This window comes from Eptatretus burgeri, chromosome 11 (genome assembly GCF_056783735.1).
Source record: "Eptatretus burgeri isolate ZD-2024b chromosome 11, Ebu_testis_v1, whole genome shotgun sequence".
In the NCBI taxonomy this organism is placed as follows: Eukaryota; Metazoa; Chordata; class Myxini; order Myxiniformes; family Myxinidae; genus Eptatretus; species Eptatretus burgeri.
In genome coordinates this window covers 45,401,330-45,420,629 of record NC_140971.1, presented here as the reverse complement: position 1 = coordinate 45,420,629, position 19,300 = coordinate 45,401,330, and the positions used below count along the sequence as shown (strand labels likewise).

The window sequence follows — 19,300 nt, the reverse complement described above, 5'->3', positions numbered from 1 at the left end:
CTACCCCCTCCCTATCAGCACCTCCCTCTTCCCTCCTCCCCTTTGTTACTCCTTTCTACTTCCAACCTCTTTTTTTCTCCACCTTCTTCCACTCTCCCCAATGCTCTCTTCTCTCCACCCGTCTTCTGTTTAATATATATATATATATATATATATATATATATATATATATATATATATATTTTTTTTTGGGGGGTGGGGGGGAGGTTAGGAACGATATCTCGATAGAATACAAGAATAAAACGTTGTTAGGGGAGATCACTCGTTTGATCCACGATTGAAACAGTTTTACCAAAGACTACACCTCATGACTCCTTCTTACAAGAATGTTCAGAGGCCTCTTGGCAGCTATTTCCTGGGGGCCACCGGCCGTCTGGCGTGACGTGAACGTGACCTTCTAAGAAGGCCTCTCTTGACGACCATGCGCTCGCACCGCTTGTGCTGCGATTGCAGAAAGCCTTGTCAGGACTCGTTGCTGATAAGAACGTGACTCGGGAGCATTCAAACCTTTTTGAAGAAGGGCAGTAAAAGGTGCATTCAACGTTGGTGTCCTCTGCAAATGAAACTCCCCCTGGAATCCTCCAAGAAGGAAAATCGGAAAATTTAAACCACACATTTTAGAGAAAAAGATTAATACCCACCACATGATACTATTTACTGTATTAATATTACACTATTTTTTTCAATCACGTACTTGTTGGCATCACCTTACATCTTCCAACAACGGCTGTGGTTAAAAAGAGCATTTTTGTTTGAGTGCGTGGAGACCATTTGGATGAAATCGATTTACAAAGAAAAAGTTTTGCGTTCTGCTTCGCAGGTTAGTTCTCTCGAACTGCTTTGCATGCGAGAGCTTGTGTTTGTGTAAAGAGGTATAACGTGAAATGATGGCCTCATAATGCTGGGATTTTATTACACCGTGTGGTCGTGGAGGTGGGTGTCGATGCGGCATGGGTGCGGGTGGTCATGCTTCTCATTTGCCTGACCTTTTCACCTTGCGGAAGATCAAGGTGATTCATCCTGATGAAAATCTTCTTCTTTTTTTTTGGCATCGTTGAGCGAGCATCATTTTCTCCGTTCCAGTTGTGCTTTTCGTGATGGCGTGTTGCGAGTTCTTGATCTTGTAAAATCATTTGCTCGTTTACATTCCTATTCCATGTCTGATGGCCTCTTGCGACTTGTCCCTTTTTTGGTCCAGGATGTATTTTATGCATTTAGTTCCCAAAACGTGTGAGATATGAATGAATACGATGCAGTTCAATGTAGTTGTACTGCACATAATGTCATCCAAAGCCACTTTCACATGAAAACAGCGAGTATGGAAGATTAATTTGAATTTACCAAGTTGGTGTTACTTGTGCTCTTCAATTCAGTTCGAACATTGACCGCTTTTTTCTGTGTGCCTCTTTACCCTCACTTACAGATCTGGAGCCAGGCCTCGGAAAGCCAAAGTGCTGCTCGAGGCAAGCGGCTGACAGTCCACACAGTCATGCAAAGCTCTCTCGAAACTTGGATCAGATGTTGGGCACCAAGCGAAGCCTCGAGCATGTCAATAAGTTGCTCAAGGCAAGGAAGCTGCAACGTCGGGCACAGACCGGGAACAACATTGTAAAAAGGGGGCCGGGAAGACCTCGGAAGAACCCTGTGCATGCTCATTGCCTCGTCGGTAGCTCCTCGGTGCAGATAACGTCACCCACAGAGGGACTTGGAGCACATTTCTCTCTGGAGTCTCAGAAGGCTGTGGCAACACTGCCTACTTCCAGAGAAGATCCAGAAGTGGTTCTTGAAAAGGAACCTTCTAAAGGACCTGAAGACACCATTACCGCCTCCATAGAGCGGGTGGTGCGGCGAGCCGGGCGAAAACCACGTGCTGAGCATCGTAAAGGCGTGAAAAGGAAAGCCGATGGCTGCAATGGAGGCACCCAGGAGGTCTCCTCCACGGGGTCAGCGAGAAGGATGAGGTAATCTCATTGTATACGATGACCCCTTTCACCAATTTGTATTGGGTTTGAAGAGGCGAATGTGATGGAAAGTTTAGGTGTCGTACAATGTACACTGACCGTGTGAGGATGAGGCTCAAACATGGTTTGAATAAATATGTGTTAGATTGTTCCCATCGTGTGCTGCCTTTTTGGCTGCTGGTTGCATCACTGGTTAGGGACGCGGCTATGCCGCTGATGCATTGTCCCTATTACCAGTATACTGGTGCTCATTTCACCGAACTCGGAAGGATGACAGGCTGAGTCAACCCCATGGTGTTATTTCAGTGGCCAACGGGGGTGTGAGATTGTGAGGATACTAAAACAATCTGGCAAATGCATAGCAGGAAATGAGTCGTCATTCAGTCATGGCTTTGTGCCCATAAATGATGTATCTTCAAAAGCTGTGAAGAAAATGACATAATTGGTTCTCAAAAGTGACAATCATATTCATATAGTTAAGACTCCCCCGACGCTTATGTTGAATATCAGTGTCATGAGGTTAAAATTGACCAGGCTTAACTAAGGCCTGTTCTATTTTAGAATCAATCTTTGTTATCCCCATAGTTTTTGAAAAAAAAACAAAAGGATATTGCAATCGGCACTGTCTGTCTGTCTGTCCATCAGTCATGCTATCTCCTCCAAGAGCGTTGGGCAGACATTCACCACACTTGGTAGTTGTGACATGATAACCACATGGCATGAAGGTGCTAGAGCAGTATCATTTTTGGCCCTGCCTCCTCTGGCAGGGTCAATAGATCAAATACCAAAAAATGAAATTACATGGAATATTTTTAAACATTTTTAGTGAAATTTTGGATATGCAATTATCTTTAAGGGACGCATGAAATATTCAACGATTTTTGGGGATTTGAACCCTGGTTTATGCCCCAGGGGTGGGGAAGTAGTGCTATGGGGTCAAAGCAGAAAAATAATTTCACTCAAAATTTGACATCGGGTCATTCCTGGTGGAACTTCTTACCATCTTTCAACTTTGCTTTCTGATGGGAAACATGGGGATCTGTGATGGCGCGCCATCGACTTCGCTTTAGTTTTGATAATTTTGCTGTAAACCACGGTAGTTACGTGTAGTTGTAGTTTTGAGAGAGAGAGAAGGAGACAGTCAGTCAGATGATCTCTGTGGGATTCTGCCATCATATTTTGAAACCCAAACACATGTTGTTTACAAGTACAGCTTTTTTTGAAAAAAAATGTTTTTTCAAGATGTTGATCTTTTGGTCTGAAAACCACAGCTGGCAACAATGAGACACACACACACACACACACACACACACACACACACACACACACACACACACACACACACACACACACACACACACACACACACACACACACACACACACACACACACACACACACGGCAGGATCATCAGCTGATATCTCCAACCACTGGAGTTGTTGACAGGGTGATTGCTCGAATTGAGATTCAGTACACAATGACAGTGCACATTAAGGAAGTGAAACCCAGTTTGTGTTCACCTTTTATATGAACTCATTTGCAGTCAGAGGCTCAAGGTTGTAATTAAAAGAGATGTTTTCATTGCATCTGATCGCACACATAAAATAGGTGTAAGCCATTTTGAATATGCAGTTATCCATGCATAAATCCATGATGAATGAAATCACGGTCAGATTTATTGAAGGGATGCTTCAGTCGATGATCTCACCGCAAGATCGCCGACTGAAGCTGCCAGGAAAAAAGCGAAAGTGACACCTGGCCATATAATCTAGGGTGCTAAACTTCTGTCTGAAGACATTGAGGCTTGTGGAAGAGCAAGGTGATTAGAGGAAATGTAAAGTCCTGATGTGGGGCAATAGGGTAACAGATGGAAAAATGATGTGTGGACTTATGATCATGAATCTTGTGAGTTGAGGTGAAGTGGCAAGGGATAGAAAATGTCTTAGGCATGCAGATGAAAGATAGTGTGAGAGTTCGAATGACTGGAAGGAAAGGAAAGGTAGGATTCACCAGGAAGCATTTCTACAGGTCAAGGGAAATGAGAATGCAATCGACTTGGTTGCTCCGGCTCCGAAAGGAGCCTGCTAAATGGATGATGAAAGCTCATTCGTTTTGGGGGCTCAGGATCAGAGACTGATGGTTGAGAGTGAAGGGAGTTCAAGACTAGATAAGAGATGCCACAAGGCTCAAATGCACTGAGGTGCGTGTGTGCGTGCGTGCGTGCGTGCGTGTAACAGAATCTGTTTATTGGCCTCTTGATTATTTTAATTCATTATTTAACCACTCACTCCAAAAGTGCAAGACAGAAAGCAGGAGTCGTGGTCCACCATGGAGAGCAGTAGTGTATTGAGGTGTACTTTCATGCTGTGTATGTTATGATAAGCTTAGCGGTGCTGAAAAAGAACTTGGCTCCTGGTAGGCCCAATCACCATTTGACTTTACGAGGCTAGCTTTTGGAATGTTCTGCACAGAATAGGTGGTTTATGGTGTTGAGAATATCAATCGGTCTTACTTTCTACAGCGGGTAAATTCATCTTGGAGGATAACAGGGTGATTGGCAATTATGTGCATCGAGAGTACAGAGCAAGGATCCGAGGTGTTTTATGACCCACGCACACGAGCGAAGAGCTGGCTTAAGCAATTGGTTCACTTTGTCTGTCTGTCTGTCTGCCTGTCTACAAACATCAGTTTATGGTTGAGGGACTACTTCATTGAAATTGAATGTTATATTTTGAACACAAATTGGAAAACAAACCTGCAGTATAGCAGTACGTTGGCTCTGAATTTGTCCTGATTGCGCATGCGAAGAGAGGAGTGAGATGATTTTTTTAGTCTGTCTGCTTGTCGAGAAGCCAAGCAAAATTTAAGATCATTCCAAACAGGAAACTTAATGTTTTGAAGGACGTCATAAATAACACAAACAACAGGCACAAAAAACTAATGTAACGTGCTAAATAAGGTGGTGTAAAATACGCTGCATCAACAGCGGTAAACTTCTGGAAAAAATTTTTTTCGACAACCTTTAAAATCTTTATTTTATTTCAATTGAATTGTTTACTTGAACTCTGTAGAACACAAATCGCCTCTTTGGAACTTTAAAAATCTTCTGTTTAGCAATACAGTAGTTGGAAAAAAATATTCATACCCTGAAGGCAGAGCAACGATGAGAATCGGCATCCACGCCGTCGCATGTCCTGCGGGCAGAGTGACTGTGTGACTTTTCCATTCGAACAAATATGGCGGCTCCGAGTTAGTGCTGTTTGTTTTGGGGCATCTTTTTCTCAAAGATTGTTCCAAAATGGTCATTTTCTCGTAGAGGAGTTGGTAGAAGGTTTTGCAATTGCGCAAATGCATGGATAAGCCTTGATGGCAACAAACGGTGCACGTCAGCAGAGCATCGTCAGCCGTGCACTGTTCCGTTTGCCGCACCAGCTTCGTATGGTGACCATCACACCCATTATGCAAGGTTCACGAACAAAACTCACATAGATCGTGCTCGGAAACTCAAAGCAACAGTTGAAGAGACCCTTCCCACGGCCTTTCTCTCAAGACTGCGTGGGGTAAGGTGTTTCATAATCTCCAGGTATCTAAATTTTCCAAGTTTTCTTCTGCCTTCAGTTCTAAATATCGTTGAAACTTCTGTCTTGCATGGATTATACGATATCACATTTGATCGTTTCAGCTCGTATCTCTCTTCCTTATTTGTTATTTTGTCCGTGATAGTGTATTTGGGGACAAATGCTATTTACAAGGACAAACTCCTCATATAATCAGACTTCCCTTCTCATGTCTTGCCGGCAGGGGGCCCTGCATCTTGGAAAAGACCATCCTTCCAGTGAGGGTGTAAAATATAGCCAGATGGTACATCTGCACTTGTATTAATCTTGGTATTAATCGTCCTGGTTCGACTCAAAAAGAGGAGGCCATTATGTATTCGTAGTGTGACTAAATTTCATGCCTAGAGATCGTTGGGATACATAACGTAATTATAAAGGGATTATGGATGTTAAGTCAGCTTAGATTACTCATAAGAATGGGGCTCGTACTGTACATGGTACACATCATAGGAGACATTGATGCACTGTTCTTTATATGTGAAGAACAACAGCATTAGTAGATATTTGACAAACCATATTGGATATAAGTTAACATTTGAATCTCCCGTACCGTTGTTTGGAGTTAAGTGTTCCGATGGGATCACCAAGCAGTAAAAATATGGGTATATGATGCTATGACTATATATGGTAAGTATAAGGCAGTGTTATAATATGAGTATGTGGTACCTCCGCCAGGCTTCACGGTTAACGTCTGCATCTGGACCTTTACAAAAATCGAATGGGTTTGATGTTGTTACCGACCCAAGTCTTCCACCTAGTTTTGCCATAACCAGTCCACAGCATTTTGGAATATTGTGCGACACTATATTTCGTTTTTAACAAATTAGAGTATCCGGATCTTCACCAAAATCTAATCAATTTCTCCTTGTCACACCCAAACTGTCCACAAAGTTTCGTTCGAATCCGTCCCTTTACTCTTTGAGATATCCTGCTCAGAGACAAACGAACAAACAATGAGGAGTGAAGACATAACCTCCATCCACCTTCAGTGGCAGAGGTAGAAATGCCAAAGTCGAAATGACTCAAAGTTTTTGCCAAAAGGTAATCGCTCAAAAAGTGCAGCATTTCAAAATTTATATTCCATCCAAGTGGGAGGGAGAATAGGTTGGGGTTGGACAGGAGGGGTCGTCTTTGGGGGGGGGGGGAGTAAGATACCCATAGACAATGGGACCCACTCAACCAATCACATTTAACATCTAAGCTCATGGCCTGTGTTCGTAATTGATGAAAGCCACTTTGTGGCAGAAACATTGGATTTACTGCGGCTTTGGCTTTGGGTAAAAACCCTTGAGTTGTTTGTGCTTTTGAGTTAATATCATCCGATGATCACAAATTTGTTGTGGAAACCAGCTGTCCCATCATACCTCCAACATACACTGTTGATGACAGCAATAATACCCCAGGAAATGTTCTGAATGGGAGCTCAGCATGGAAACCTCGAACATCACGGATCGCGTTTTACCGGAACGAACACAAAGGGATTAAGGACACCACTCTGTTGCATTTTTATTAATTTCTTCATTTAGTTGGATGTTTCAAAGCTTTAAAAGGAATCCATTTTCTTGACAACACAAATTAATCTTTAATTAATAGGACATTCCATGAGACGTCTCACAGCACGAATGATTACTTGTTGCTTCATTCCATTTCTGTATCTCGAACTTTTTTTTTCATATGTTTATATTTCTGCAGTTATTTTCATCATTATGGAGACAAATGATTGGCATGAAAACTAATTATGTTTCACAAAAACGTCAAAGCTTTTAATGAACCTTCCAGGTCAGGTCAGGTATGGGAGCATGTGCCAGAACAGCGCGTCGCTGCGTCCACTTTCCGCCGGTACTCCAGGGGCCTCCATCTGGCCATCCCCCAGGTAGATGCCAGGCCCATCCCCATCTCCTTGAGATGATGGTCAACCTGCTGCAACCATGAGGCACGTGGTCGGCCCACTGGCCTCCTCCACTCAAGCTTCCAATGAACGCCATCTTTATCAAAACTTTGAATACATTTTGTGAGTCTCATCTTCTTTGTTTTTTGTATCCAACACGAGGCTGCGGAGTAGCATCATTGGCTGTGCCGCTCTTTGCAATGCCCTCTGCTGGTTCAAGCAGGAATTTGTAACTTGTTTATGGTGCTGGCGATAGCTCGCCTACTCTTCATGAAGGACGCTGTGAGACCTTAATGTCCACCAACTAATGCCAGCAGACGGGACTCATGTTTAACGTTCATAGGAACAACGACACACACATTGACAAATCACCCTGCTTGTGAAACGCCGGGATGACAGTTTATGCTGGTTCAGGATTTAAACCCAGGCTAGACAGGTTGGAGGCAAGTGTCTGTACCTTGAGGCCTTCCTTTCAGCCCTTAACACAGACATTGAAAAACCATTGATCGTGATTTTAGCTTATCCTTATCCATATGCATGTATGTAGCACAGCTCAGGAGTCATGTCCTGTCATGAAAAATGACGTCCACCTAATGAGTCGTGTAAATTGTACTTCAGCGGATGGATGTCTTCAATCCCCAATGAGGTTATAGCTATCTCTCCCATGCGTTTGACTCTGTGTTTCGAGAAATTGCTTCCCTGAAAGTCAACAGGCGTTTGCCTGCTCATGCCCCGTGTTGTGTGGTGTTTCTGTCTGCAAGTGTGTTTGATTTGCAGGTGTGCGATGATTTGATGTACACCATGTTTTTGAGAGAAGAAAACAAACAAACTTCGTCATAATATTATGTCCACGTATTGCTGCATCACTGTTTCTGTTGATTGATTTGATGACAGTTATTCAAGATGATCTTCAGTTACACAGTGAAGTTTTAGGCATTGCCTCTATTAGCAGAACTGCACTACATCCGTGCCAGGATTGTGGAGTCTCCGTTAAATCCCACAAATGCAGTCACAGAAGAGTAGGCCTCACCAACTTTCTGGCTTTCCAAATATACAAATCATTCTGTCACTGCAATAGTAAGAGCTCTGCAGACCGACAAAGTTTCCAGCTTTCCCAAACATCCATCCAAACTGTTGATGTGTTTCCATCGGTTCTGTTTCTCTGGACACGTTTGCATTGTGAGCGTCTCATCGACATTAATTTCCTCCTCATTCAGTGAATATTTATGTTGTTTTTCTTTTTTTTGTCATGACTTCAAACAGTGACGCAGGTCTCAAGATCCCAAAGGTCTTGTTCAGTTAATATAATTGTTGTTCATTACCTCTGCCACTGAAGATGGATGGAGGTTATGTATTCACCCCTGTTTGTTACTTGCGAAATCGATCATTCGCAAATATATTGTTTGGCCTGGTCTGCTTTTCTGTCTATGTTTGACTGTTTGACTGTTTGTCTATCTGTATGTCTGTTTGAATATCAATCGCCTGCAGGTCACATTTTTACTCCAATCTTCATTAAACGTAACCACCAGGCTGAGATAGTGCCAAGCTAGAAGGCTATTGTTTTTGAGGTCAATAGGTCAAAAGTTTAAGGTCACAAATTGTGAATGTTCATCTGATTCACTTGAGAAAAACTATATTTTAAACCGAAAACATTGGTGGACGGTGAAAACTATTATCAATTTTCATCCGATTCACTTAAACTTTGAACAGGGTTTTCATATTGGGTCACTGAATCCAATTGCTTGAGGTCAAAGCTCAAGCTCACATAAAATCATCAATTTGAATCCTATTAACTTGAAATTTCAACAGGATTTGTATATTGGATCACAGACCTGATTCACCAAAAATAACGACATATTTTGCCTTTTTGACATGTCAATTTTCAGAGGTTTCCATGACAACAATTTCACCCCATTATAAACAAATGGGCTTGTTGTGCATTTATTATCACCATATCCCAGTAATTTTTCAGGATATCAAATTGAAACTTACGCAACTTATTCGTCCATATGTGTAATATATATATATATATATATATATATATATATATATATATATATATATATATATATATATATATATATATATATATATATATATATATATATATATATATATACACACACACATATACATGAGGAAAATGTGGTTAAACATCGTTAAAGGTCACGATCAAGGCCATCTGAAACATGTCAAACACCTGTTTGGCCACAATTTGAAAATGTATCAACCAAATTTGTTATGCATATCATTCAATCATGTAAAAAACCTTGGGGTTGGCTTTACAGTTAATGTGGCTGGCATAAGGTCTTAGTGGCTTGAGTTTGAGCCCCTGTCGTGACGTTAAATAACACCAGGTTTGGTAACTTAGCCTGTTATCCTTCCGAGGTTGGCAAAATGAGTACCAGCTTACTGGAAACAGGGGAGCACTGCAATAGTGGCTTAACCGTGCTTCCAGCAATGATGCAATCAGCAACCACAGGGTGCATACTAATATTTTATAATCATGTAAAACACTTGATAATCCAAATTTTCGACATTACCAAATTACTGTTTCCATGGCAACGATTGTTTATTTCAATTGCACAAGTATCGTGCGATGCACGACACCTTTCTTGTTTGTTTGTGAGCAGGATAGGATGTCTCAAGAAGTTATGAACGGATTCAGATAAAACTTGGTGAATTGGTTGGGAGTGTGACGAGGACTAATTGATTAAATTTTTGTGAAGATCTGGTTCCGGATATGAGGGTTTTAAAAAAATTTTTAAGTGATTCTTCACCATTGAGCGATGATGCCAAAAACTATATATGTATATATGTATGTATGGATATATATATATATATATATATATATATATATATATATATATGTTATGACATTTCACAACGTTGTAGACAGGTTCTGGAAAAACTTTGTTGATGAGTTGGGTCGGTGACAAGAACAAGCTCATTAGATTTTGGTTAAAGTCCAGATGCAGATCCGGCTATCAGTGCGATACAAAATGTAAACTGTTCAGCCTGATGGAGGTATGAGCTCTACCGAGTGCCGTTCTCGTTTTAAACATTGAATGTCGAGTTCGATAGTTTCACACATAATGTCATTTTATGGTAATTTTATGGTCAGATTATGGTTCTTCTTCCCATGCATCTTTTAACTTTCAAAATACATACATATTAACCAGCTGTAATTGCCACAGCAGGAGCCACGTTGCATGGGCGTTTATTTTGCAGATGTGCATGCTTACGTTGTCGACTCTTTTCAAGGATGCGATGAAGTCAAATCTACTAATGCCTTCCGAGAATCCTTTTACTATTTACATTTCAGGTGTGTTTGGCTGTAAATTCCATTTGTGACAAAGAAGGGTTTCTCACATGAATTGTTTTAACAAAGAACATTTGCTCATTTGTAGCATATTAGATGTGTTATTTGGCTGTTCGCATGCGTAATGTTAACCAGCCAGTTTTATATCCCACGTAGAGTGCAAACGCGACTATATCATTGGTGTGGACTCTCTCCATTCCATGCAGATTGGAATGTAGAAAAGGAACTTTATCAGTCTGAATGTTACCAACCAAGCGGTTTCATCTTCCCATTAAACATTATAAAACTTTCAACGTGCTGGTGTTTTACATCTTGCTCCATGGTGTCCAGAAAGTGGTATAAAACCTCATGTATCTGCATTTATCATTAATCTACTATTCGCTTGGTCTCAGTCTGTGGCACAGTAAATTCCTTTTTCATTAAAGTTGCTCAAACATGTGGGGATTTGTGTTGGAAGGCGGTGTATTGTCGTTTTTGATCTGTATGTGTCCCAGGCAGCTTGTCTGGCTTTACTCATGCTTTTCACTCTAACCTTTTGCTTGTTTGGTTAGAAGGGGAGGTGGGGGGAGCGAAATGTGGGGACTGACTTGAATTATTAATTCTTAATCTATGTCGATGCTTTATGAAAACAGTGAAATACTATGAGACCATGCTAGCCATTCCTGGTCTGCCCCTTGACCCTACGTCTAAAAGGTCGAAGAGTTATGGTGTCTAATATATATATATATATATATATATATATATATATATATATATATATATATATATATATATATATATATATATATATATATATATATGTACACATGTATTTGTATGTATATATTGTTATGTTTGTGGGGTAGATGGAGGAACTTCATCGTAAAGATAGGATTGTTTCATGAAGCATGGTCCGTGGATGAGCAGGAGATATCTCGATGTAATTTAAGTAGGGAAAACTGTCAGCTTAAGATTGTTACTTGTCACCGCACGGGGAGGGGAGTGGTGCTGTGTTAATTAGGTGGGGTTTAAGGCTAATTTCTCCCAGCATGTGATTACCCCCTGTTACCTTTTCCTGTGTTTTTGCATTTACAAAACCGGAAATAAAAGAATCACGTTTTCAACAACAACAATAGAGCCGAAAGTTCCCGAGTGGGCGAAAACCCCGCCTTCTTGGCTTCAGACCGGCAAGTCATGCCCCCGAGGCTTACGATTGGTCAGGGTGACGTGAGAAGGTGCAAGAGAGACAAGAGGGCATGATCAAAGAGCAGATGGTTGGGGCGAGATGCGATTGAGACAGAGGGTCTCGTTGGCTGGCTTTTTCTCTCGGCACTACAAAATAGCAGCGCGATTTTTGTGTTCGTGCTGTGTCAATTTGCCCGTGTGCTGGAGCAACGCTAGCCATTACTGTTTGGCTGAGTCATGAAGTCATATGTTTATGAGGGAGAGAGAGGAATAGAGGAGCGTGCCTCTCTACCATAACTCAGCATTATTCCGTCGCGTGTTCGAGGAGGAAGGTGGGCCATCATTGTGAGCGGACCTGGTGTAAGAGGAGGAGTGGGGTCGGCAGGTTCATTCATGAGGAGAAGCTGCACCGAAGTTGGTGAGCCCTGGCGTTGAACACCGCCACATGAATTACCTCATGTACGCTTTCCGCGTAGATAGCGGCTTAGCACCATTTTGGATGCGTTTTCCCACACAGGACGACACAGTTCGATCACCAGACTCCTAAAAGACCATCTCTGGACACACAGCTAAGTGTCAGAATAAAGGGAGGATTTTCTTTTATCTTATCTTTCCCCTTGTCTGTATTTAAGTCCCTATGGAGACATCTCAAAATTTGCTTGAGTTTACCTCACGTTTTTATTATCACGCGTTGATTTATTCCCATTATAAATATTTGATTTATGTTCATCAAAGTTTATTTATTACATTTGCTTGTGTTGTCTTCGTTTTGGGTTCAAGTACAACCCTTGTGCTTCCGTCCTGGTAAACACCCTTGCTGCCTTCCGTCCCATGTGCGCCTTCATCTCCAAGGATCTCGGCTGTTCACCTCCAAGGGAAATCGTTCAGCTATCTGTCCAGGTCTGTGTTAACCGCCCTATCCACGACATTTGGGTTGGGGTATTTAACTTAACCGCCATGGACATGAGAATATATATATATATATATATATATATATATATATATATATATATATATATATATATATATATATATATATATATATATATATATATATATTACATCTGGCTGGATGGCCTAGAGCACGAGAGGTATGAATATTCGACTCTAAGCTGTCAAGTCAGGATTCGAATCCTGAACCAACTGTAATCTGTCATCCCAGTGTTTCACAGACAGGGTATTTCATTAATATGTCCCTCCTAAGAACGTTAAATTGGGCAGCTTATCTGCCGGCATTAGTTGGTGGATGTTAAAGTTCCCTCGGTGTCCATCATAAAGAGTCGGCAAGCTATTGCCAGCATCATGAAAAAATTCCAAATTCCTGCCCTAACTACAGCAGGGAATCCACCCAGTATAACCCTTGCCAAGAAACTGTTTGGCAGCACCAGCGCTGTGTAAAGCCGCTGTCACGCCTTGACGATTTAGCTAGCGTATGCCGACGCATGAAAAATTTGGCGAAAACGCTTGCACACGTCAAATACATTATGGGTAAGTTTTGTATACGTTAAGAGCATGCTGAAGCACGCTGGCATACATCGTAGTACACCGAGCTCATCGACAAATTTTGTGCATGCACAAAATTTGTTGACATGCTTGGCGTATGACTCGCACGTTCTGCATACGCTGGCCATAAGTTGTAGGCACGTTATACGATCATTGACACACGTCGACACACGTTACTTGTAAGTTACTCATAAGTCGAAATACGTCGAGGTAATGTCATGATTACCCGAAACTTATTTCTAACTTATGAGTAACGTGCTTTGAACCTATGTGTAACGTATCTCCAACGCATATTGACGTATGTAGACGTATTTGACATCTTCTGGACGACCACAGAACTTACTGAACATGTTTCTAACTTACAGCTACCGTATAATGGCGTATTGGCAGCGTTTAGAGGAATTGGTATATAAAAATGGGGTTCACAGGAGGAACCTGTCAGTGTTCCAGACTCCATGGTGAGCAGATGTCCATGTCATCCGAGAGATGGAGGATCCAGCAAGGCTGAGACGACAATACCTACTAGCTGTCCTCCAACATCAACATGACCTCATCGATTTGACACTGTAGCAGTTGCGTGCCAATAGAGCCAGGAGAAGAAGAGGTGAACGGAGGAGAAGGAACTGGGTAAGACCATGGATCAGGAGGTGACGGCAGTTTGGCATGTATGACCAGCTCATGGTGGAACTCTGGAATGAGGAGTTCTTCGAAGTTTTCTTCAGCATGACGGTGATGTTGACACTTCGATGTCTAGTGCGGTTATGATTTAAATCGTTGAGCGGCAGGCAGCCTTTTAATAGGCTATGCCACGTGATCGGCGGCGATACGCTGCCGCGTGGTATGCATAAGTTAGACTATCATTGGGCATAGGTTGTGAACGCTCACGCTCAGCATTCGTTGATATAAGTTATCTATGTTATCGAAACATTATGTGTACGTTACTAATACGTTATGCATACGCCCAACTCGTTATTATACGCCCAAAACTGAAAAAAAATAGTTCAGCGCACGCCAGCGTTTTAGATAAATTTTGATACGTTGCCTTACGCTGGCTAAATCATCAAGGTGTGATGGGACTTAACAGAGTATGGTACGTATACGTGTGTGTGTGTGTGTATATTTAATAAACATAAAGAAATTCCTGCATGGGGCTAGTGTAAAAAAAAGTCTTGACAACCTAGGACTTCAGCCCACCGACCTCATCTCTGATGCAGCCACAACACACTGAGCCATTGAGTCTTCAGGATAACCTCAGGAGTTTCTCACACCAACACTGCAAGCTTTATAATGACTGATGTCTTACGTGCCTGCTAAGCAGACCCCCGAGTGTGTTTTTTTGTGTATGTGTATAGTATTCGAGATAAATCTCTTCTAGACATTTAATAACCAGGAATAAAGTCCTGCGAAGGGTTAGTGTGAATTAAAAGTCGGCTAACTCAACACCTTGAATATCCCTTGGAGTACAGTCAAGACAATCATTAAGAAGTGGAAGGCATGTGGTACCACCAAGACCCTGCCTAGATCAGGCCGGCCCTCCAAAATGAATGATGAAACAAAGAGGGGACTGATCAGAGAAGCCACCAAGAAGCCAATGCAACTTTGAAACTGCTACTGTACATGCCTTTATGGCAAAGACTGGTCACTGTGTGCATGTGACAGCAAGATCACAAGCACTCCACAAGTCTGGCCTGTATGGTGGGGTGGCAACAAGGAAGCCATTGATCAAAAAAGCCCACCTTGAATCCTGTTTGAAGAATTCAAAAAAACCTCTCCAGAGATTCTGAAGACGTGTGGCAAAATGTTTTCTGGTCTGACAAAATCAAGATGGAACTTTTTGGCCGAAATGCAAAACATTATGCTTGGTGCAAACCCAACACAGAGCATCACCCAAAGAACACCATCCCTACTGTGAAAGTTGGTGGTGGCAGCATCATTTTATGGGGATGTTTCTCATCAGTAGGGACTGGGTCAATTGTCAGGATAGAAGGGAAAATGGTTGGAGCAAAATACAGAAAAATCCGAGGGAAAAATCTGCGGCCCTCTGCAAGTAAACTGAAATTGGGAGAGAACTTCACCTTTTAGCATGACAATGACCCGAAGCACCCAACCAATGCTACACTGGAGTGGATAAGGAACAAAAAGATAAATGTCCTTTAGTGGCCCATTCAGAGCCCTGACCTCGTAACAAATCTAAAATCTGTTGCATGACTTAACGATTGCTGTCCAACGCTCCCCATGCAACTTGACAGAGCTTGAACAGTTTTGTACAGAAGAATGGGCAAATATTGACCAACCAAGGTGTGCAAAGTTGGTAGAGACCGATCCTAACAGACACACAGGTATAATTCCTGTCAAAGGTGCTTCCACCAAGTATTAACTCAGGGGGTGAACACTTATCCAACCACGATATTCCAGATTTGTATTTTTAATTAATTTTCTGAAATTTGTAGCATTTGTTTTTCAATTAGAAGTTGTGGGTTGCGATGTGTAAATAAAGGTGAAAAAAAGTCTGATTTAATGCAATTTAATTCCAGGCTATAAGGCAACAAAAGGTGAAAAATTATATAAGCACTGTACAAAATATATATATATATATATATATATATATATATATATATATATATATATATATATATATATATATATATATATATATATATATAATATATATCACTAGCGGGGTGTGCTTAAACATTGTTTATTTATATTTTCATTTATGGATGCTTTCCGACGGTTCTGTGATTTTTTTTTCCTCGTGGATTGTCTTCTATGTTCATTGGCACACAAAGTTACCATGCTGCATGCTTCCCCATTGTCTCGGGTCACTTACCTGCATTTTTTTCATATTTTTTTTCCATTCATATTTTTTCACCTTTCTACGTCACCCGGAAGGTACCGAGCTTTAATGTCAGCCAGTGAGTGTCAGTCAGTGGTTAGAAAGATGTATTATATATATATATATATATATATATATATATATATATATATATATATATATATATATATATATATATATATATATATATATATATATTGTTGCGGATTCGCGCCCGCCGGCGTGCTGACGGCCACGTAACTCGAATCGCGGCACGTCGCCCACCGGACGGACAATCCAGTCGTGACCCTCTCGGACTAACGCCGGGAACCAGTCACGGGTGGACCTTTCGGTCTCACCGCGATCGAGCCAATCAGCCCCCGCGTGGGATAGGGTTGCTCGCCGAATTCGACCTACCTAAGTACCCACGCGGAGGGTAGACCGGGCGATCGCACCTCGCCGCAGGTCGACTTCGGACACGGGCCACGAAAGCGACCCGTTCCGTACTATCAGAATAACCGAGCGGTGTTATCGTCGACCTCGACGGTTCGATTAATTATCGGGCGTATTCAGCCCACTACCAACCCTTTACGTGAAGCAAGATGGGGATTCAATAGAGGAAAAGACGAAGCGAAGCGGGAAACAGTTCAACACAAAGCACATTTATTCGCGGCACACGGGAGCACACATATTCAATTCCACCAAAAGCACACAGAAAAGACACAATGCAATTTACACAAAAAGCAAATATAAAAGAGAAGACACAATGCAGAGCTAATACCGACTACCGAGCACACGGCAACACTTATACAATTCTACTTCACAGACGGCGCCGACAACACATACCCAAAACCAAGGAAAAGAATACCCTCAAGGATGAGGCGGGCCTGAGGCCGAGACCGGGTCGCGCCTACCCGTCTGGTGATGAGACGCGGAGCGGCGATGGTGCCTCAACTCCGCGGGCCTCGCGGACAGTGTCTGGTAGGGGGTGGGAAAGGGGCCCCCTTGGTCGCACTATCTCAGCGCGGGGGGAAACAGGAGGGGGTTGCTGATGCTCGGGGTATAGAGGATTCTTATTGTCCCGCGACGAGCGTCTCCACCTCGGCCAGGTCGCGCTGTCGGCCTCCCTCGGGTGCAGCTCCCTGCACGACGCGAGCACCCCCTCGTCTGCCCTCGCCGCCTCTGCACAGCTCCGTCCCCTCCGTTCCGACTCCAACGCACACGACGACCAGCTCCTTCTCGCCAACTCCACCGCCCGCGAAGTCTTAACTCTCTGATCTCGACTCTCCTACTCTCTTCTCTGGACTCTACTGGACTGACGAACACGGTCCTTTTATCAGCCCCGTAGCTTCGCCCTCTCATCTTTGACCCCCTCCCTTCGACCTTTCACCTCGCTCCCCATTGCCCCGAGAAAAAGTGGGCGTGAAGTCTTTTTGATCCATAAATTTGCATATATCGATCGCCCTGGGGGCGGGGCCAATTCGCCCCTCGCTCACCGATTGGACGGCAAAAAGTGGGCGTGTGTCGTTTTTGATCCGTTTTTGAAGCACAAAATCCGTGATTTTGTACACGCTGTTCGGCGCGCGCCCTGCACGAGTCCAACACCGGTACCCACAGCGGGGCAAGAACGGTGGCGATGCGACGGTTGCGAGGTGTGACGGGAAGGTCGTGGCGGTTGTGGTGAAGCGGCGTTGTGGTTGGTAGTTGATGTTGTGATTGTGGTGGTAATCATGGCGGTTGGTCCAAAATAAAGATAGCAAAAGAAAAACGGCTATCCTGAAGAGTCGCAGCACGCATAAATGACATGTATTCCCACTAGACAACGGGTTTGGGCCTAACTACACATGTACTTACCGAGATATCTCACCTAAGGGACCTGAATGGTGGTTTGCGAATTTGGTAACCGCAACAATATATATATATATATAGAAAAAAAAAAAAAATATATATATATATATATATATATATATATATATATATATATATATATATATATATATATATATATATATATTGTTACGAATTTGGGAATTCGATTGCACACAACATACAGTTTCCTTTTGTCAGCTATGTCGATAAGTGCTTGTTTCCGAGATAGCTCACCTTTCATTGTTTAAATGTTCAGAAATCGATTAGATGCACTGCGGATCGATTTAATAGTTAGGGAACGAACAATGGAGACATCCCTCCCCCTCTTCTGCGAAGAACAAGAACCACCCTGCCGTCCCGTGACTCATGATGTCAACAACTCCCTCCCACCCGTGGCTGAGCAGGGGATGGAGCACGAGGGCATGAGTCATGCCGGGATCGGGGGAAGGGCGGGAGAAGGATAAGAGGAGATCTTTTTCTTTTGTTCGGGGGCAGAGTTGGAAGGGCAGAGTTGGAGAAGGGAGTTGAGGGGAGTCGTTCAGCAGACCGTTGGGTCCTGCTTGGCTTGCGTTAGGGTTGAGGCCTGCGGAAGCTTTTTGCTTCGGCTGGCTCAGTGAGCTTCGGCTGAGGCCTGGCTCGGGAGGAGGCTTTTTGGAGGCTCTTTGCTTTGATGGTTCCGTGAGCTTCGACTTCTGCTTGGCTCGGGAGAGCTTGTTCCTTCGAGCTGCTTTGCTTGGTAGGAAGTTAAGCTGGTCGCTCGGCTCGAGCTGCGAGTGGTGGCTTCTTCTTGGTTCGTGGAGCTCTTTGTTCTCCATTTTGGTTCCCGGCTTGGTGCAACTCATCGTCCTCTTCGTTGAGGTGGTTCCTCGGGGGAAGCGACGCATCGACGGGAAGGTTCGGCGCCTCGTCTCACCAGCACGTGTTGAGAAGCGTGGGAGGTGGTTCCTCGGGGAAGCGTCGCATCGACGGGAAGGATCGGCGCCTCGTCTCACCAGCACGTGTTGAGAAGCGTTGGAGGATTCGCGGGAGCTCGGGAAGGATCGCGGCTCGGTGATTGGATCCAGCTCGCTCTCGTTGGAGCCCGGGTCCGAACAACTTGAAGACCACACGAGGTGGAGAGGTTCGAGATAGGCTCTGGGTTTCAGCTCACCTGTCCTCCG

At 43.1% G+C, this 19,300-nt stretch overlaps 1 protein-coding gene across 6 annotated transcripts in view; it reads left to right on the top strand.

Moving 5' to 3' along the window:
* LOC147016985 (histone-lysine N-methyltransferase ASH1L-like) overlaps positions 1 to 19,300 on the top strand; it is a 298,948-nt gene that overhangs the window by 84,745 nt on the left and 194,903 nt on the right. For all 6 annotated transcript variants that reach the window (XR_015049297.1, XM_085846304.1, XM_085846302.1 and 3 more), the window contains exon 3: positions 1,424 to 1,961. Coding sequence is in view for 5 of the 6 variants with exons in the window: in XM_085846304.1 (XP_085702430.1) it covers positions 1,424 to 1,961 (538 nt within the window). In the remaining variant the exon portion in view is untranslated. The remainder of the gene's footprint in view (positions 1 to 1,423; positions 1,962 to 19,300) is intronic.